The 21,904-nt window shown below is 41.8% G+C and overlaps 1 protein-coding gene and 1 long non-coding RNA gene across 3 annotated transcripts in view; one reads left to right on the top strand and one right to left on the bottom strand.

The window, feature by feature from the left end:
* The window catches only part of LOC144589047 (uncharacterized), an 18,307-nt gene extending 7,929 nt beyond the window's left edge, over nt 1-10,378 (bottom strand). Inside the window, exons 1-2 of one of the 2 annotated variants that reach the window (XR_013544912.1) lie at nt 10,260-10,378; nt 5,419-7,337 (exon numbers count right to left, since the gene is read on the bottom strand). This is a non-coding gene — a long non-coding RNA (uncharacterized LOC144589047). Of the gene's footprint in view, nt 1-5,418; nt 7,338-10,259 lie in introns of those variants that run through there. The other variant, XR_013544911.1, reaches the window with a different exon arrangement.
* Nucleotides 7,272-21,904, top strand: part of TRABD2B (TraB domain containing 2B) — a 353,065-nt gene continuing 338,432 nt past the window's right edge. Inside the window, exon 1 of the mRNA XM_020788141.3 lies at nt 7,272-21,904. Within this exon, the coding sequence (XP_020643800.2) occupies nt 21,779-21,904 (126 nt within the window). The 5' untranslated portion in view covers nt 7,272-21,778.

Genomic DNA, 21,904 nt, shown 5'->3' with positions numbered 1-21,904 from the left:
GAACCCATCAGTTCTGGCTAACCAACAGATCCCTGAACCTTTCAGGCTGGTACTCTGACACACAGTAGTACCCTGTCAGACACCCAGACTCCCACAACAGCTTCTTCTTCCCCAGCTGCTGCTTCGTCCCAACCCAGTGTCTCACAGTCTGTCTCAGCATCTCCTCTTCACCACACAGGCATCACATATTTATACAGTACAGCCCCTCCTCCTGATGTCCCGCCTTCCACTCCCCATAGGATGGAACTTTCCCTCCAAACCCATGACAGACAGGTAACATCAGTGCTGTTATGTAACACCTCCCCTCTTTATAAGTTGTTTTGTAGGGGGAAAGCTAAGGTGCTTTTTCCCAAAAAAACAACCTGTATAAAACACACAACACCAATTATACCTACCATATTATACTTACTTACATTCTAAGTTAAACATTTCAAATAGGCATTTAAACATTTACCATATACATTACATCAATTTACCTTTATTAATACAAACCAATTTAAAACCAGGTACATTTTAACTTTTTGTTTTCATTATATACATATAGTCCATGTTCTTTCGCCGTCTTCAGTCTTCAGGTCTTCTTGATAAGGCGTCAGCAACACAGTTTACTGACCCTCTGACCACCTTCACTTCAAAGTCATAGTCCTGTAAGTTCAAAGCCCACCTCATAAGTTTGCTATTGTGGGTTTTCATTGTCTTTAACCATTGCAATGGTGAATGGTCAGTACACAGAACAAAATGTTTTCCCCAGATGTAAGGCTTGGCCTTCTGGATCGCGTAGACTATGGCCAAACACTCCTTCTCCACGGTTGCCAAATGTCTCTCACCTTTTTGAAGTTTCCTACTCAGGTAGGACACTGGATGCTGGTCACCATTCTCATCCTCCTGGCACAGAACTGCTCCTACCCCGCTGTTAGACGCGTCGGTGTAGATGATAAACTCCCGGTCGAAGTCTGGAGCACGCAGGACAGGATAGTTGATTAACGCCTCCTTCAACCTCTGGAACGCCGCCTCACAGTCGCTGGTCCACGGGATGCGGTCATCAGCCTTCTTCCTCGTCAGATCGGTCAGCGGAGCCGCAATCTCGCTAAACCTCGGGATGAACTTTCTGTAGTAGCCCACCAACCCAAGAAATGATTTGACTTTTTTCTTGGTGTTGGGTCTGGGCCAATCACGAACAGCTTCTATTTTGGCCTCCAGGGGTTTTATCACTCCTCCCCCTACCATGTGACCCAAGTATTTTATTTCTGGGCTACCCAGCTGCAGTTTGTTCCCTCTGCAAGGCCTAGGCCAAAGCACTTCCTCCCCTGGGTCAAAGTGCCTCTCCCTGCCTTCCTGGTCATCCCAATCTTTCTTTCTGACCTTTTGAGCTTGCATGGTCTCTGCTGCTAGCTCTAGGTTTCTCTTTAGGTCCTTCCTTAAAGAGTCTATATATGTCACAACGTCTGGTGGGTCATCCTGGGTGATCTGCTCCCAATTTTGTTTGATCAAATCAAGGGGCCCTTTCACCCTTCTCTCAAATAAAAGTTCAAATGGACTGAACCCGGTACTGGCCTGTGGCACTGATCGATAAGCAACCAAAAGGGATTGCAGCCTCTGGTCCCAACTGTTTGGATTCTCTGCCAAGTAAGCCCTAATCATGCGCATTAGAGTCCCATTGAACTTCTCAGTTACCCCATCACTTTCAGGATGATAGGCAGTGGCTTCCCTGAGCTTAATTCCACAGATTTGCCATAAGCGTTTCATGAGCTTTGACGTGAACGATGTGCCCAAATCTGTGATTATCTCTGAGGCAAATCCCATCCTGGACATGTACCCCACCAAAGCATCGGCCACTGTGTTAGTTTCGATGTTTGTCAAGGGTATGGCTTCAGGATACCTTGTGGCATGGTCCACAATTGTTAGTATGAACCTATTCCCCCTCTTTGTGGCCTTGGGCAAAGGTCCCACAATATCCACCCCTATGCATTTGAACGGAGTGTCAATCACAGGCAAAGGGCACAACTTTGCTTTGGTCCTGTCGCGGTTATTCCCCTGCCTTTGACACACATCACATTGTTTACAGAACTCCCTGATCTGCTTCCCTATGTCAGGCCAGTAGAAATTCTGTGTGATTCTCTGCTGTGTTTTGTTCACTCCTAAGTGTGCAGCAAACATGTCAGAGTGACCCCTTTGTAAGATCATGGGGCGATACTTTTCAGGTACCACTAGCTGACTCCTGATCCCATCTCCCCCTTTTGAGATATTCCTCAGGGTCTCTCTATACAGAATCCCCTTTTTCTCCAGAAATCTCACTGGGGTTTCAGGTGTTAGCTGGGCGTCAGTCACCTGTTCAAAACACTTTTGGAGAGTGGCGTCTGCCTTTTGCTCCTGTCCAAATCTGCTGTCTGTGGTTAAGGTTTCCACCACAGCTTCTGAACTCCCTTCTGCTTCCGTCTCTGGCTCATCATTACCCCCCTGAACTGTCCCTGTGGTGGCTTGTGAGCGTGTAATCACTAGCACCCGTTTCACATGTTCAGCCAGGTCATTTCCCACGAGCACGGCTGCTGGCAGAGTCGATGAAATCGCTAGCCGCCAATCTCCCCTCCAGCCTTGAAAGTGGACAGGTACCTCTGCTACTGGCAGAGAGATTACCTGCCCTTCAATCCCTGCCACCTTTATGCTCTCATTTGGGATTATAAACTCCCTAGGAATGATATCTGGATGGCACAGGGTTACCTGGGAACAAGTGTCCCGCAGTCCCCTATACTGACGGTCAAGTATTCCTACGTCCACCCCTGCTGTCTCAAACAACTGAGAATCTGTTTTTATCAGCAAGCAGCGCTTCACCTCCATAAGAGGACCATTTTCCTCAGCCTGATCAGCATAGGTAGCTGTTCCAGACTGAGTAGCCATGGCAACAGGCTCCCTCTGTGACACTGAGCCTTGCTCTTGCTGGACACAGAACACAGCTTTTGGCTTGGTCCCACTAGAATTCTGAGGCACCATTCCTTTTAGCTGCTTCAATTTCTCACACTCTGAGATCAGATGACCCTTTCCCTGACAGAAATAGCATTTTCTGGTGTATTTTGATTCTCTCTCCTCTTGTTTGGGTTTTCCCTCCAAATTCTGAGGGCTTGGTTTCATGCCTGAGGGCTTCCCTTCACCATGGGCCCCTCCCCCTTGCTGGCTTTTCCCTGGTCCCTGAGAGTACTTGCTGTAGGTTTCTTTGGGTTTACCTACAGATTTCCCCTCACCCAAGGGCTTTCTTATTTGGGAGATAAAATCCGCGATCTCTGCGGCTGCTGCCACAGATTTCGGTTTCCTTTCCCTCACCTGGAATTTCAATTCCCCATGCAGGACTGAATAGAACTGTTCCAGGGCTATCAAGTCTTTAAGCTGTTCATAGGTCTCTGTTCCCTCCTGCGACAGCCATTTCTCAAGCAGCCTCACCAATTGGGCCCCCACTTGGGTAAAAGTCTGTTCTGGCTTCTTGGTGAGGGACCTGAACCTTTGTCTCAGCTGCTCTGCATTTATCCCATGTCTTGCGAACACCAGTTTTTTAAACTCTGCAAAATCTTTCATCAGTCCCTCAGGCATCTCGGCATAAACCTCAGCCAGGCTACCACTGATTAAAGATCGCATGATGGTCATCTTCTCAGTTTCCCTCACTGAGAAGTCCACAAACGCTCTTTCCACTAAGGAAAAGAACACCTCAGGACAATCTCCCTTGTGGTACACAGGGAATTTCTTCAGGTCAGCCTTAGACAGTTGGCCTCCCTCAGAATCCCTATTGTTATTATTGTTCTGGTTCATCAGTTCCAGTTTTCTTAATTCAAACGCCATTCTTTCTTTTTCCAGAGCAATTTTCTCTCTCTCCATTCTTTCTTCCCTCTCCATTCTCTCTCTCTCTCTCTCTAATTCAAATTGCCGCTGTTTCTCTCTTTCCTCCATCCTTTCTCTCTCTAACCTTTCCTCCATTTCCCTCACCCTCAGTTCATGCTGTTGGGCTAGGAGTAATTTTCTGAGTTCTGGGTCCTGCTCTCCTGTGCTGTCACCTTGCACTGAGCCAAATTCATCCTCAGAACCTTGGTCAATCTGGGGGTCTTTCACTTCACCCATGTCTGTTACTTGACTTCGAGTCAAGGGCATAATCCCCCCTCAGAACAGGCTGCTTTAAAAAGTCAAGCCTCAAAATAAAACGACCACTTTTTTTCCTTCTTGCCTCAGAACCAGCTCTCCCTAGAGATTGCTGCTGTTCTTCAGCACTAAAGTTGCAACAGTATCGAGTCAGAGCCTACCCCCCTCTGCTGGGCCTCTCAGCTGGCAAGCTAGCTCACTGTTGCTACGCAGATTTGCCTCAGCTTTTCCTGCCAAAACTAGGCTGCCTCAGAGCACCTAAATCTAAGTCTCCCCAGTTGGCACGTTCTTCTACTAGTGCACCTCCCCGTGAGGTACACCTAGAAGATTACCTACGCGCCTCAGACTGTCCCTGACTAGACCCCCCTTGCTCTGGGCACACTTGCCAAGGCTTTGCTGGACCACTGGACAACTGGACCAGTCGTATCCCACACGCTGGCCACCAATCAATGTGACAAACCCAGACCTACTGGGATCTATCACACAGTTACTAAGCTGCCACCAACCATTCCCTATAATAAGTCACACAGACCAGGGATGGATTTTTAAACAATAAAAAGAATAAGGTTTATTTAAACACACACAGGGAACAATAAACAATCAGGTGAATAAATAAAGTAACGTGGCTTATTCTCACACACACAAGCATACAGTTTGGTTCACCTAGAACCTTTAACTTAAAGCACAGACCCTGAACCCATCAGTTCTGGCTAACCAACAGATCCCTGAACCTTTCAGGCTGGTACTCTGACACACAGTAGTACCCTGTCAGACACCCAGACTCCCACAACAGCTTCTTCTTCCCCAGCTGCTGCTTCGTCCCAACCCAGTGTCTCACAGTCTGTCTCAGCATCTCCTCTTCACCACACAGGCATCACATATTTATACAGTACAGCCCCTCCTCCTGATGTCCCGCCTTCCACTCCCCATAGGATGGAACTTTCCCTCCAAACCCATGACAGACAGGTAACATCAGTGCTGTTATGTAACAAATGCCACCTGTGCAGGGATATTCATATTCGTATAGAAATGCGAATACCCCCATTTCTAGTATCTGTCTGTCTGTCTGCCTGCCATGTCCTTCTGTCTGTCTATGCAAGCATAATAATGTGGCATCAAGTCCTTTTTTATTTATGGTAACTCTTTACAAGATTTTCTAGGTAGCCTTAGGACTGTGCAGCTTGCCCAAGGCCACACAGGCTGGCTCTTCTTGCAGGAGGCACTGTGTGGAATTGAACTCCCAAACTTTGGCTCTGCAGCCAGATACCTAAACCACTGTGCTACTCACCTTAATGTAGATTTTTGATTTCATCAACAATTAATGGAATGATTTAAGATTTTAAAAATCAATGTTCCAGTCTTTTGTTTCGCTCTCATTCCAATCCAGCACACACTATTCTGAACAAGACCCTTATATTAACAGACAGCCTTTGCCGTTTCTTTAGGATCTACTTTTTTTTTAAACACAGAACATGTTTGACTTGAAAATACTCATTTAAATAAAATGTAAACATTAATATTTGCAAATATAGCAAAGAAAATTTTACTTCGGATTTGGTCAAAGGTCCCATTTACTAGGGGCTGGTGGTAGGAAATATGAGTTTATTTATTTTATCTCTGATTTATATCAGTCACAAAAAAAGTTGGCATATTAAAAGAAAACCCAAAATCCAGCTCTTGTCAGCATCTGATATTTGTCTGACCGGACATATTTAGCACATCAATCCAGATGGTTGTTTTTATAAAATTTGAGTTGCAATGATTTGGAATGGATCAAACACAAACAACCCACAAGGCAGATGCTTTGTTTGTCTGGCAAAAACAAAACTGCTGGACTAGAAGAAAGGAGCTGTCTGGGATGAAGTTCAGGCAACACAGACCCTCTGGAAAGCAAGCTATGTTATTCTGCTATGAGTGACCAGATCTGTAAGATCTAACATTTTCAGTTTTGGATGAATAACACCTTTGCTTTTTTTGCTTGCTTTTTCTTTAAAAAAAATTCTTACTGGTCTCTTTTATTAGTACTTTGCAAATATTTCATAACTATCCATTTTTACTATTGCTTTTGGTTTTGAAGAGAGTAAATCTACTGGGCTGGAGTTGTGTTTGAAAACTCCCACATGTGTAGGCAAAAAGCCGCTGGTGAGAATATAGCATTATTTTCTCTCTCCCTAGAAAATACCCAAAGAGTGTCCCACATAACCACCAGAGCCCAGGTTTGATTTTCTCTTTTTTATTATTATTTGCAGAAAACTTGGGCAACTTTCTAAAAGTAAGAGTGAGGTCATGGTGGAACACCACAGTCCACATGGGGCTGTATTCAGCTACTGTGCCAACATGATAGGAGAGTGGTGCCAGTTAAAAACACATGTGAGTGAGGAACATGTACCCTTATTTTAAAATGGTGGCTTGGGGACACAAGAAGGAGTGCAAGGCATATGGCTTCCACTCAGCTTACTGTCAACTATTCAAATTATTCCAGAATAATAAGGCCAACCTTGCTGGTTCAAACTATCATATCCCTAATTTTCCTTGAATTCTACTGAGAAGCTGTATCTGCTCTAGATAGATGTGCCCTTGAAGAATAGATTAGCACTGCTCATTTATAGGAGGCAGCAATAAATGTATTATTGTAATTGTCCTTCAATGCAAGTAACAAGTAAAGCAAAGCAAAAGCAAAGATTGTTGCTTATATTCTGCCCCATGGCACTTAAAGCACTCTCTGAATAGTTTACAGTTTAATTATGCAGCTGCACATTGCAACCCCCAGCAAACTGGGTACTCAGTTTACTAACCTCTGAAGGATGGAAGGCTAAGTGAACCTCAAGTCATGAGCAGAGTTTTGATTGTAGGATTACAGTTTAATCACTGCACCATAGGGCTCTTAAATTTTTTTTAACAAATTATAATTGCTCTCTGACCCCACAGAACAGGAAGAGTTACATTTCCACACTATCTGCTTGGCAGTGCATATGCAGTGCAAGAATGGCGTATAGGCTTTGGATGCAAGAACTGTGTCTTGCACCAAGGTTTGAAGAATACATTTGCATTAACTGATTTTTTTTAAAAAAACACAAATTGATCAAATTTGTGGTCTGCAAAAGGACATACCTATCCTTCAGTTTTCTGCCATCAGGTGAAAACAGTGATTGCCAGATTATTTTTCTTTTCAAATCACATGTCCATCTCAGAACTTGGGCAGGAACAATGGTGAGATCCTAAGAAATTCAACAAAAATGAAATCAACAGATCTTCACATCCCAACTCCTGTCCCTGAACAATGTATGCATCTTTTGTGGGGCTAGAACCAACCTAGAAGGATAGCAGAAGGACAAAACATAATTTCCATGCAGGACAAAAGACTTTGATCCTAGAAATACTTGAAATTAGCTCCTATCAAATTGAGTTGGGGATTTCCAAAGGACCATCATTTTGACAGCACTCAAAGGAACTAAAGCCAAGGAAGACATAAAAATTGATAATGAGCTAAGAAAACATGCACAAAACTGGAGGATCTGGACAGTGACTTCTGAAAAGCAGTCATGTATGAGAATCTTCTTTTTAATTGGAAAAAAATTAAAGTAAATTCCAAGGCTTATTGATGTTGGAAAAGAAAGAGAGAGGGGGAGAAAACATATAGATTCAATTTCTTGATTTGTATTGGCAAAATGCCCTTTTCTGAATGGTTTGTTATTGTTCCCTATGGGTTTAATGCTTGATGTAAGTAGGAAAAATATTTTATTTTTGGTTCCTTTGCTAGACTATGAAAATGTACTTGAAACAGACAACCTTAGAGAAGGGCAGGAGCCCTAATAAAGACAAATGTTCTAGGTAAATTTCTTATCTGATATCTGTGTTACATATAAATGCAGGCACAGTTCAATTTATTGCAGCAGAATGTTTACAAAGTGAGTGAAAAATTAAACACCAGCAGGTTTGTTCTGTAAAGCAGTTTAGGAATTTAGCAGAACAGTTGCTTAGGAGAAAAATAACCTCCAATTTAATTTTGTTATTGTAATTCTTATATATTTGTATTTCATCCCGAAAGGTGCTGAGCTTGTTCTTGTGTTGCCATTACTGTACTTCAGTTGTGCAAAATGGACACATTTGTAAGATGGGTACTTCATTTTTTAAAATGAATCATCATAATGTTGTTCCAGTTTCTTTATTCCACTCTTGTCTTTGTTATTCTCAGGCTGCTTTGGAAAAGATCGTCCTAGTAGGCAGGCTAGAAATTTGATTAACAAGCAACCAGAACCCTACTATAAATAGATAACATCCTGTTCTACTGTATTCTTCCTTGGCCAGACCTCACTCGGAGAACCCCAGCTTAAGAGAGATAGAGGAAAGAAGGAATATGTCCAACGGATGGTGATCAAGATGTCCAGAAATGCACCCCTATTTGGAATCATAGAAAAGTGAAGTTGGAAGGGGCCTACAAGGCCATCAAGTCCAACCCCCTACTCAATGCAGGAATACAATCAAAGCATGGTTTGATTGTATCAAAGCATACAATCAAAGAATGTTTGAGGCATGTTCAGACATGAGAGAAGAGAGAGAGGTGATATAAGAGCCATCTTCACATCTCAGAAGAATCACGTGGGTGATGGAGCACATTTATTAACTGCTGTTCCAGAGGATAAGACCTAAAGTATAGAAAAGACATTTTTGTTGCTGCTCCCAGACTCCCTCCTGCAGGAAAGCAGGATGGCCCCATCTTTGCTGTCCTTTCGTAAGCAGACAAAGACCTTTAACTTCAGGCAGATTTTCCTTTAAATGGCTGGCCGACCAAGGGGATTTTTAAAGTGATTATTGTATTCCATTGTTCTACTTGCTTTTTTAAACATTGCTGTTATTTATCAGTTTTACTATATTTGTTTAATTCTTTTCCAATACTGTAATAATAATGTAAACTTTTAACTTTGTTTCTTTTAATATTATAAGTTATCTTGGATCCTTAAATAAGTTGATAATAAATGAAATAGATTCAAATTACAAAAAGGGAAATTCCAATTAAATATTAGAAATAACTTCCTGTGGATACTAGCATCCTGTGGGTGCTTGTTCATTTCACTGTGAAAGTAAAATGAACTAGCTTGGAAGGTGGTGGACCCTTGTTTGTTTGATACTTTTACACTACAGATGGCTATCAAGGATGCTTAGCTGTTGTTTCCTGCAGTGGCAGAGAGTTAGACTGGATGACTCTTGAGATCATTTCCATATCTGTAGTTCTATGATACTACACAGCTTGTGACACTCGCTCCCTTCCTCTTCATCCTTCCTTCCATTCTTTTTCTCTCAGCATAAAAGTCTTTATTTGAAACCAGCAGGGGAGAATGGAGATCAATGTGCTTTGAGTTACCTCTAAATTCTAGGAGCACAGGCTGAGTTTTTAGAACAAGTAGAACCAAGTCTGCTACCTCCTTACATCCTCTGCTGCACATTCATTTTGGCCACTCTTTTTGTTTGGAATTATATGGGGGCACAGAAGAAATCTCCACAGTGTCTTGGCGAAGCCATCTAAAAGGGACAGGAGAGCTGAGAAGAGCCAGTCCTTCCTATGTGTTCCAGAGACCCCAGAAGTGTAATCTCAAACCAGGCAGTAGGCAGCAACATTCTGAATTTCTGAAACCTTGCTCCAACTACATTTTATGGAATTGTTTTCAACCACTCATGGCACAATAGTTAAATACGGTATTCCAGCCAAAACTCTGTTCACAATTCAGGTTCAATCCCATGTAGCCAACTTGAGGTTCACTCAGCCCTCCATCCTTCCAAGGTTGACAAATTGAGTACCTAGCTTGGGGGGGGGCAATATGTAGACTGCATAATTAAATTGCAAACCACCCCGAGTGCTTTCAGTGTTATTGAGCAGTATATAAGCTGCACACTTCACTTTTGCTTTTCTTTTCTTTTTCTCCAATCTAACCCTCCACTCTATTGGAAACTATGCTTACTGTACTGGAACTAATAATTTCCTTATGGTTATTGGGTAGGATGACCACTACTAACTCATCAACAGAAATGACAACATGCATCACCAAACAGAGGACATTGATTGAGTAAGGTAAAATGTTGATACCGAGTAGAATAGTCATAAATAGAAATAATAATTTAAATAGATATGCAATATAGCTTACCATTGTGGGAATACTTGTGAAGGACCGTCCTGTAGATTTGCCCAGTCTATTCATCTGAAATGACAAGCAACTTTAGGGCTTTGGTCCTTCCTCCCTTGTGATGCTTCTTCATCTTCAAATCACTCAGTGCATCAAGGAAAGAAGGCTGTGACACCTGAGGGCACTAAGGACTGCCCTTTATAAAGTAGGGCATGCACCCACCCTCTTTTGCCATGCCATATGTTCAGGGTGCCTAAGGGCAGTTTTGGATATCAATCCATGGGTCTTGGTGTTGCTCTGAAGTGTCAAGTTTCCAGTCCTCTCTATGTATCAGCAAACAAATCCATAGTGAAAGTTAACAAGCCATTAAGTAAAACGGTGCTTCCTCTCAGCAGTATGATGAGTTTGAGCCTGCTTCCAGAAATGTGCATATGCACATGTGAGGTGCCAAATACTACTGACATACAAAATTATTCAGCTTCTGACATGGGAAATGCATGTAAGGAACTGCCCAAAGTTCTTTGGGGCAGATAATCTTATCCTATTTGTCTGTTAACACAAAGCAGTACTTTCTCAGCCACACCCCTTAAACACACTACTCCTAGGAGGCCTTGTTTGTGCAAGTCTCCACATCCCTGATTATTTAAGCAGATAAACATTTTAAATTCGTTGTAGTATTTTTCACTGCAAAGTTCATTGTGACCAAAATTGTTCAATCCAGTTTTCCACCTTTAGGTATGCCATCTCCAGTATTATCTCTCCATTCCCGTAAACTTACCATTTTTTGTCACATGGAAATAACAGTTCAATAGAAAAGGGACACGGGGGACATTCTCACATGAATATATGGGATCAGAAATGGATGTGTACTTTGGTGATAACATTATTGGGGATCAGAGTGGATGTACAATCATGTGGAAAAATGTACACTCTCTTTGAATTATATGGTTTTATGTATCAGGACATAAGAAAAATCATCTGGTCCTTAGCAGGTCTGAAAATTAGGTAAATACAATCTCAGACAAACAACAACACATGACATATTACACTGTACCATGGTTTATTTTACAAAAATAAAGCCAAAATGGAGAAGTCATGTGTGAAAAACTAAATACATCCTTACTGCTTCCATAGGAATTAAGAGGCTAAGTAGCAACCAGGTGCTGCTTACCCAATACCCTTGAGTAATTGATTATCAGCAAGTGTGACCACATTTATAAAAACCAAAGTTTTAGTAGTTTTAGCTAATGACACCCATCAATCCTTGTAACGGAACAACTCCCCCCTTATCACAACAATACACCCATAACAAAAAACATTCTGATCACCCAATATCCTGAAAAGGACAAAAAGCTGATTCCACAGCTACAAATATTCAACAATCCCACACATTACACCAAAACACAGACAGAGTTCTAGCTCCTGTCCGCTGAAGATGCCGGCCACAGAGACTGTGGTGAAACGTTAGGAAGAAAAACCTTCAGAACACAATCAAACAGCCCGAAAAACCTACCAGGATCATTTTAGCAGTTTTCTTATTTGGAGCATTCAGACAATACCAAGTAGAAACATGTCAGCAGTGATGGCAGAGAAGCAATTGTTCCTGCCCATAAATCTGGGAAGGTTTATAAGGCCAAACAATTTAAAGTCCACCACTCTACAATGAGGAGCATTATTCCCAAGTGGAAAACATCCAAGACAGTTGTCAGTTTCCCCAGGAGTGAACATCCAAGCAAATTCACACCCAATTCTGCAATGCTCAGATAAATTGCAGAAAACCCAGGAGTTACATCTCAGACTCTACAAGCCTCAGTTAGCATGTTAAATGTTAAAGTTCATGATTGTACAATTAGAAAAAGATTGAACAAGTATGGTTCATTTGGAACAGTTGCCAGGAGAAAGCCTCTTCTCTCTAAAAAGAATATGGCAGCACAGCTTCAGTTTGCAAAGTTGCATCTGGACAAACCACAAGACTTCCGGAACAATGTCCTTTGGGCAGACAAGACTAAAGTGGAGATCTTTAGCCATAATTCACAGAACCATGTTTGACAGAAACCAAACACAGCACATCAGTGCAAACCCCTCATAACAACTGTCAAGCACAGTGTCGGAGGGGTGGAGATTTGGGTTTGTTTTTCACCCACAGCACCTGGGCACCTTGCAGTCATTCAGTAGACCATGAACTCCTCTGAATACCAAAGTATTCTAGAGTCAAATGTGAGGCCTTCTGTCCAACAGCTAAAACTTGGCCAAAACTGGGTCAAGCAACAGGAAAATCATCCCAAGCACATCAGCAAATCTACAACAGAATGGCTGAAAAAAAAAAAAGAATCAAGGTACTGCAATGGCCCAGTCAATGAACATACCTCAATCTGATTGAAATGCTGTGGCAGGATCTTAAGAGAGTTGTGCATAAACAAATGCATGCAAACCTCAATGAACTGAAGCAATGTTGTAAAGCAGAGTGGGCCAAAATTCCTCCACAATGATGTAAGAAACTAATAAAGTCATACAGAAAATGATTACTTCCAGTTATTGCTGCTAAAGGTGGTTCTACAAACCACTGAATCATAAGGTGTATATAGTTTTTCACCCATAGCTTCTCCATTTTGGCTTCATTTTTGTTAAACAATTCATGATATGTCATGTGCTGTTGTTCATCTGAGGTTGTATTTACCCAGTTTTCAGACCTGCTAAGGACCAGATGATTTGTATTATGTCCTAATATGTAAAACCATAAAATTCAAAGAGGGTGTACTTTCTCTTTCACAACAGTATATTAGTCCCTCCAATGAAATCAAATGTAATCAGATTGGCTACTTAAATTATTCTGTATTCTAAAATGAGAATGTATCTTTGGTGTTCTGTAGGTGAGCAGGTTGTACAGCTTAGTGGGACAGGCTACAGAGTTCAATTTCCCTCTGTGCCTCCTGCGAGAACAGCCAGCCTATGTAACCTTGGGAAAACTGCACAGTCTCAGGACTCCCCCAGAAGCAAGGAATGGTGAACCACTTCTAAGTATTCTTTACCTAGAAAACCCTGGAAAAGGTTGCCATAAGTGAGAATCAACTTGATGATACACACACAGGTATACATCATTGATTGAGGTCTATAGTTTACAGATAGAGAAGATCAAGAAAAAATGTGAGAACCACACTCAATGTTTATTTAGAAGGATTATTTTTTTTTCTATCTTAGAAACTGTTTTAGTGAACAAACTTTTTTGAGACACAGTTCTGTTTTAATGAGCAAAATAAATACTGGGGCATAGAGACCATCATGTATGTTATGATTAACTAGATTTTTGTTTATTTGCTTGACAGCTGGAGGATTTCTCATCTCACAATTGTTGTGGGTTGAAACAGTCCTGGAGACAGATATGAAACAAGGAATAAGGATTTCAAAATGTCCATGATTCCAAAATGCTGAGAAATCCTGACAGGTTTGTGAAAGAGACTGGTTAAAACAGGTTGTGATGCTTCCCAATTGCATTAATTTTATGTCAGTTACTGGGAGCCCTGCCCATAAGTATAGTAAGTTTACCCACAGTTTTCTCACCTGCTTGATTTAACAACATTATTAAACATTTGCTTGTTTCTTTCTATCTAAATATCTCTTCTATTCATGATTAACCCCCATTTCCATTTACACCCATTACTAAGTTAATTGGTTTCATGGAATGTACATATTCTTTAAGAGAGGCTGCACATAAATTTTCACTAAAACCATGCAGTAGCAGGTAGACAGTTACACATTTCCAAATACCAGAACAATGTAGTTAAAGTTTTTTGTAAATATTGACATTAGAAGCTGGTTATAACATTACCAAGGCTTGCTCAGAACTGCAGCACAAAATACAGTGACATATGGAACTGATCTACTGGGAGGGGGGAAAAAGAATTAAAATTACAGCAAAAGAATTAATTCCCTTGCTGCTGTAAAGCAACATCCTTGTAAAAGTCATCCTATTGAGGCCAAGGTTTAAATGCTCAGTGAGAGGTTATTCTGGATGGCATACAGCTTGTGCTCTCCAATTTCCATTCTTCGAAACCAACTTGAAATTTCCACAAGGAATCCATGAAAGCTGATCATTCCATTATAATAAGACAGTTGTCTCCAAGTTTGAGTCATGTTCTACTTTTACATTGCATTGGGGGGAAAAACATTGTTTTTATACATTTTAATGCAAAGACTTTGTACATCTATGTAGCATATGCATAAAAAAGCTTGATTTTTTGTATGCCATTCATTTGCTGCATAATAATTCCTATAGATCAATTTATAAAGTTGACAATATAAATACATAAATACACTTTGGGTGGGAATGTTTCTTCTGCACATCCAATCCTACAAATAACATTTGTTTCTCATTCATACTGCATTATTCCTATGATGATGCTAATTCTAAAAATGCAGAAGATGTGTGCTCCTTCCTTCCTTCCTTCCTTCCTTCCTTCCTTCCTTCCTTCCTTCCTTCCTTCCTTCCATATACCATATAATCAGCAATGCCTTATAAACATACAAACAAGGTCAGTCAGTATAATCACAATACTACAATGAAAACAAATAAAACAGCCAAGATGGAAATGCTACAATATCAAAATGATGTTAAGAACCATCAACAAAATCTAAACAGTAGCACCGTCAATAAAAGCAACACCTGCCAGAAAAGGAGGGTCTTATTTTGGCATCTAAACATTGTTGCTAATGAGGATGCCAAGTAGATCTCTTCCCGGGAGGCCTTCTTATTGAACTCAAGCTGAACTATGTTGCATCAAAGAGTTTTCTAACGGAGGAAGATTATATTTTGATATCTTGTTGTAGAGTTTAGTTCTACAATTAACCTTAGTTCCACAGCTCAGCTTGATTTACTTGAGAAGACATTTATTGCTCAGTGTGGTCATAGTATATCCTCCCACTGCCTGATAATTACAGTCTAGGCACACTGGAAGTAGGGCATCCAAAGGCTGAATCTTCCAATGAAATTGCACCCTTATTAATACTTTTTTTAAAAAAAGAAGAAGCTGTGTAATGTATATGGTGCAAACAAAACCTGTCTGGGCTCAATGTCTTACCAGCTGAAGTTTTCTTTAAGACATAGTGCTATACCCTTTTGGGTGGGGGGGGTGTTGTGTGATTTTTATTGCCAAAGCCCAGGGAACAGCAGCCATTTGTTTTTTAAATTGTGCAAATATTTGACATTTCACAACCATCACTGATATCCCCTCTTTTTTCTCTTTCTCTTTTTCTCCTTTTTTGCTTGGAGGGCTTGTTAACATTGGGAGAAATCTTTATCATCTAAAGGTAGACAAAGCTCTTAAGAGCTGCCTTCAGATATAGGGCTTCCTGGGAGCAAACACATGCTCAGATTTGCAGTAAGCCACCAGCCAACAATCTGCTTTTGTGGCAACATGCTCTGGGTCTATTGCAGACGATCAATTTGTCTTGTATTTATATACAAGTACTTTGTAGTAACTGGAAGGCAGAATAGGATTTGGAGGGATTTGGATGTAATAATTGCTAGGATGATTTATCACCTTTAATTAAACATCACAGTTGCTATTATTACGACCAATTAAGAACCCCAGTAGAAGTGTCCAAATAACAAGTCACTTTGCATTAAGACAACATAGATTGCCTATTCTAAACACTTATTTATTTATACAATAAACTTTACATTTGAGCTATCTGATTGTACAATGCTTTTCAAACATTTGCATTTCATAAGAAATGTGTGTGTGGTAGGGGCGGGTTCTGGTGTTGAAAGACTTGAGCTTCAACTAATCCACTTATGCAACCATGCAAAGCAATTGTGTGTCCCAGCCAATAAACGGATCTTAAATGTAAATTCTACAGTGTGGATCATGCATGTTCAGTAACTGCAGCAGTTGTCAGTTTTGAGAGTGCCTCTAACTCCTTGCCTCTGGATAGTCCTGCTTCCAGCCATTTACTCACCATTACTCTGCTTGACTACACATTAGTAGAGATGGGCCCAAACCACAATTTCAGTGGTTTGTGTCAGTTTGTTTCTTGGTTGGACAGGTATTTGGGAGTTCCCAGCCCTGCCTCCTCTAGCAGGCAGCCACTACAGAGGCAGTGTCCACTGCCCCTAAATGGGCACCTGTTGGGAAGTGCTGGATACCTGATCAGCCCAAAAACAAACTGGTATGAACTGCTGAATTGGCAGTTCTTGCCCAGCTCTAATTAGCTAATTTTCCTGAAGCTAAAAATGAATGTTCTGCTGCAGGGTATATTGGCAGTCAGCTGGGGGCTTCTGACCATTATGACAGTAATGGGAACTCCCATGAGAACCTATGTTTTTCTGTACATCATCTGTATAAATGATATATTATTGCCCTATGCATGTATCATGCAGTATAATGTATTTAATTAATTACTTACTGCTCCTTTAGACCATACAATAACCGGAATTCTATTTACATAATGTCTTAAAATACTTAAGGCAAACAATGAAGCAATGAATAAAAACAGCATGTAAATAAAGGGGAGGTAACCCAACAGCAATAGTTGAAGGAGCCTAATAAACACAACAGCCGCAAAGATGAAAACAGAAATTAAAACACTGGCACTGAAAAAAAATGTGTTAGATCTTTTAAGCAATATAAGCTAAATTCCATTTTCTGACCAGGTTACTTCTGGGAGTCTAGAATGGTTATTACAACCAAGGAATAATTTACTGTGATGCCTATTAATCTTTAACATGTTACAAAAACACCTATTAATGATTAACTTTTAAAGAAACAATATAGAATGTGTGGCCACATCTATTCTTCAAACATTTCTGGCCTAATAGGATCTATTTGATAAGACAGTGAGTTTCTGTTTTTTCTTTGCATGTTAAACTGCAGATATTGGAGACACTGTTTTCTTGTCTAGAAGGCTGAAATAAAATCTAAGCAAAACAATCTGGATTTATTTTTTTAATGTCAGACCTTCATTAATTCATTCTGTGTAGTCACAGTTGTTTTAATACTGTAACCACAGTGACTAAGTGTCTATGATGTGGCCCTTGTTATTCAAACTGGCTTAAGGGAAATCCTGTACACAAATTAGTCACTTTCTACTCCATTTATTTTAATACTTTGTTCAAGCCATAAACAGCAGTTCACTACACCCAGGAAAAACTCATTCCATGGATCCTGTTTCACACAAGCATGGTTACAAACCCATTTATAAGGCCCACTGAAAATGATGGTGTGTCCTTCTGGTACACATGCATGATACTTGACTGCATAAAATAATACAGACAGCCTTTCCTTGATGCTTGAATGGCGAAGCTTGTTCTAGCATTGCTTTGAACTCACTCAGGTGAGTTGCTTTTCAAAATTTAGTTGCCACGCTTCTCTCCAAACATGCAGTTCCTATACCATTTTAAGGTTCTGCCTCCTTGCTACTGTCATGGAGTTGAAGTAGTGTGGGATATGTAGTCAGAGAAATGTAAGATGGAGTCAGACAGGTTCTGTGTGAAGATGATTTGAGAGACATTGGAATGTGTTTTTCTAAGTGCTTTGGGAATGTTTTTCTAAAGATTGGTACAGCATGGTTCAAGACAGAGCTGAAGGTCGAATCAAGGGGCCCATGGAAGACTCAACATTCCGAGCTACTTGGAGAAGAGATGAAACACCTGGACTTTCATGGGAATTAAGGGAGGAGGAAGGTGTAATAGCACCTTGAGGCTAATCGGTTAATAGCCAGAATTGTCAAGAAGAAGAGAGGAGTTAGAGTGTAGAAAATGGACGATGGATTATGTGTGAAAGAAGGAGATCCAGTTTTATTCTGGGCTTCGATTCCATAATGATGGGAGAGAAAGGAACTTGACTGAGAGAGGATGTAAAGTAAAGAGAAAGGAGGTGGGGCTAACACACTGTAGCTCACCTTAGCCCAGTTTAGTAGTGTATTATTTTAATGGGAAATAGTTATTTTATTTAACTGTAATAATCTTTGAATATACTCTTTATGCTAAAGCTTATGCAATATAAACTGATTCTAGAAAACTCTATTTTTCTAATAAAAATTAATTATAAAAATCCTTACAAAGGACTGGTCTCTTCAACAGGAAGGTCTGGCTAAATCCAGGAGGTGGAGAGGGCCACAAACTAGCTATCTTTAAGAGCCCTACCTAACTGAGCTTTTGTGAGTTCTAAGGAATCACAAAGCCCATGTATCTGTACTTGCAAAGTACTGGGTAAAAGCAAAGTGTTCTTTTAAGGTCAGACTTGTTCAAAGGGCTTACACTACACACTGCTGAGGTCTTAGGATTTCCTTAGCTCAAAGGTGGTAGGTAAGTGGCCTGTCAAACTCTCTGATTGAATGCTAAGCGCTCCTTAGGGAGACTAGAGCATCACAGCTACCAAGTCCCCTCAAGCATGAGAAGCCATGGAGCAAATATAATATAGGTGAAGTGACCAAATGACCCTGGGCATGCTCTGCTACAGTTGTTCCACCAGGCTGAGGAAAGGAAAACTCCTGCCAGGGGACCAAGGAACTAATGGGGAACACTGGCCTAAGCCATGTTGTGTAAAGAAACAAGATGGTGTACTTCTCTGACCAGAAGCACCCTGATCTTTAACAGAATAATATGTATGACTATGCAGATACAGGTAAACGCAAATGCAACATGTAATTCAATGTATGTACAAGGCAGAGTTCGGAAAGTTAGGTTTTCCAAGTTTTGGTACAATGGAGCATTTGGGCTCCTTTTTTTTCAAGTTTAGAATTGGGTTTAACCTTGCAACTATCATCTTTTGATAATGCTCTGTGGGTAGAGCAGACCTCTGTGCAGCTATATCCATTTTCTCTTTGTCCTTGGCTCATGGGCAGGCCTTCACAATGGCTATAAGATTTGAAAGATCTCTGATCTCTTCATTAGAAAAAAGGATTCCTGCATACCTTCTTCCTGACCTATTTGTTACCATATGCAGGAAACTCTTTGACCCAAAGAGACTGCATTCAACGAAGTAATTCAATCCACTTCTTGCACTACAAAGCAGTACTGCACCAGGAGTATTCTGTTTGTGAGTGTCAAATCCCTCCCCCCGCCTTTTGTTGCTTGGGGCTGAGCACCAATGCCCTCCCTGCCAAACTCATGTCTGTTTAGCTTATCTTCAGAGGCAGCAATTCCCATAAGCAGATTTTCCTGTGGTAAATATACAATAATATATTATATAGCTAACAATTTGCCATCCTTTCATGATAACTTCCTTCTGTGGTCCTCTCCCTCTGCTGATCATAGGGTCGGAGAAGAGGATGGTAGCTTACACAACACCCAAAAAGAGGAAGAAAGGGGATGCAGGTTTGCATAAAATGTGCATATTCTGATTGGATAGATGCATCCTTAGAAATAATTACTATAATTTAAATAGCAATGGGAAACACTGCAAAAGTGAGGGGAAGAATGTTGTCTGTTTTGGGATTAATGCCTGATGGGCAAATTCATGGTCTCTGCTCTCCATTCTGCTGCTGTGGTTAGTATATGCCGTCATCACTTCCAACTTATAGTGATCCTATGAATGAGTGATCTCCAAAATTGTCCTGTCCATAACAGCTCTGCTCTGTTCTTGCAGACTCAAGCCTATGGCTTCCTTAGGGAATCAGTCCATTTCATATTTGGTCCTCCTCTTTTCATGCTGTCTTCCACCTTACCCAATCTTTCCCAGAGAATCCTGCCTTTCTCCTGATGTTCTACTGCGTCACCATTAAACCTTGATTTAAGCTACAAGATTCTTCTGCCAGACTCTTCTGATAAAATTTCAAATAGGGAACTATCCTCTGTAAAGTAGTCATCCTGGTGAGGAACATGCAGTGCTCCAGACACTACTGGATTGCAATGTTCATCAGCCTTAACCAGCAGGCTCAATGGTGAGATCATGGGAAGTGTTCTCCAAAAACATCTGCAGGTTCCTGATAGGGCCCATCCATATCATTTCTTCCCAGACTATCTGTTGGTAAGGCAATGTTTGATTTAGTTCTGTCTTCTTCATTGCCCTGTACTCATTCCATGTTCCATAGCAAAGGCAACCTCGAGTTCTGAGACTTCATTTGGACACAACTCATGCTCACTGGGACTTAGTCTGTAGAGGTTTCCAAATGTGACATCAGCCAGAACAACTGAATTTACACCAAAGTGTACCAGCATTCCTCCCCGCCCCACACACAATGGTTTTTGAAGTAGAGTCTGTCTTCCCGCATATTATCAATAAAAGAGGAGATCAGGCATCACCAAAACACAGGGCACTGGCTTGTATAAAATGGCCTGTGCAAATATAGGTGGGGCAAAGCAAAATTAGATATGTACTAAGAATTACTACTCATCTCCCTCTAGACAGGGAAGACAGTGTGCCTGATGCACCTGTTATACAGGGGCTGCTAACCTTGGATGCACAGATTTGAGGCCCTTGATCTCCCTACCTAATTTTCAAAGAATCATTAAATCAGACTCAGACTGGACACCTTGCAAACAGAGAGCATCCTCAAATGGAGAAGGGCCTTCTCTAAAAAAGGACATGTGGCAACCTTAGGCAGTGGAGAGGACTGTGGTGAGACTGACATGTCCCTATCTTTGAAGTAGTCGTTTGCTTTTTAAAAAATAAAATGATAACTGTAGGTACACCAACACACATTTTGCTGCCTCATGGGAACCCTGGCTGTTGTTGTTTGTTTTTTTTAAAACTTCCAGCCCCTGGATTTTTCTTTTAATTTTTTTTTAACCTTCAGCTCCGCGGAGAAGCTTTGTTTGTGAATCAGGCGCCCTCTTGTGATAAGAGCCGTTCCCTGCCGGCCTGTCGAGAGAAGTTGCAGGCGGGATGGGAATGAAACTTTGGAAAAAGTTTGGAAGTTGCTGTAAAAGTGGTGTGTTCTTGCTCTCTCTCTCTCTCTCTCCCTCCCCCCCCCCGCCTCCTGGCTTTCCCTCGCTGTGTGTGCGTGCGTGAAAACTGACATGATGACATCCACAGCAGTGCCCGCCTTCCCGTGCCTGTTCAAATAGCATTCCCTAAATCTATCGCCCTCCAGGATCCACATCACCTCCACCGCCACCCCTTTCTAAGGAAGAAGTGGGGGAGAAAAACCCCACACCCCACACTTTAAACTCTCCCACTTCTTTCCCTTCTAAACGCCGAAGGGAAAAGAGAGGCGGCCCGGGGGGGGGGGGAGAGAAAACCCAACGAACTCCCGGGCAACGTAGGAAAGTTTATTGCTTTGAAGAGTCCCGTTTGCCCCCCCAAGCATGGCGTAGGTTTGGGATCAGCGCCGGGATCCTGACGATCCCGTTTGGGAGGCGGCCACTTAAGCCCCCCTCTTTTGCACTGCCGGACGGAAAACTGACGGGCTGCATTCGGGGCTCAACTTTTCGCCTTCCTCCCCCCCCCCACTTCCACCCACCCCCTTGCACTTGTCAGATGCGGACGGGACTGCCGCGGCCAGCCGGGATCAAGGCACCCAAGGCAAGACCGCCGGGCGGCGGAGGAGGAGAGGTTCCCTTCTAAGCCCGCCGGCGAGGCGGGTCCCCCGGGAGGACCAGGATGATGCAGCCCCACCTGGCGCTGATGTGCTTGGTGGTAGTCGGGGGGGTCCTGCCGGCGTCGGCTCGCCCAGAGCCCAGGAGGCGGCAGCAGATGGACCCCGGGCGGTGTGAGCTGCCCCGATCG

Source organism: Pogona vitticeps, chromosome 4, assembly GCF_051106095.1.
Source record: "Pogona vitticeps strain Pit_001003342236 chromosome 4, PviZW2.1, whole genome shotgun sequence".
Taxonomy (NCBI): domain Eukaryota; kingdom Metazoa; phylum Chordata; class Lepidosauria; order Squamata; family Agamidae; genus Pogona; species Pogona vitticeps.
The sequence above is the reverse complement of the archived record's forward strand: the minus strand, read 5'-3'. Positions and strand labels throughout refer to the sequence as shown.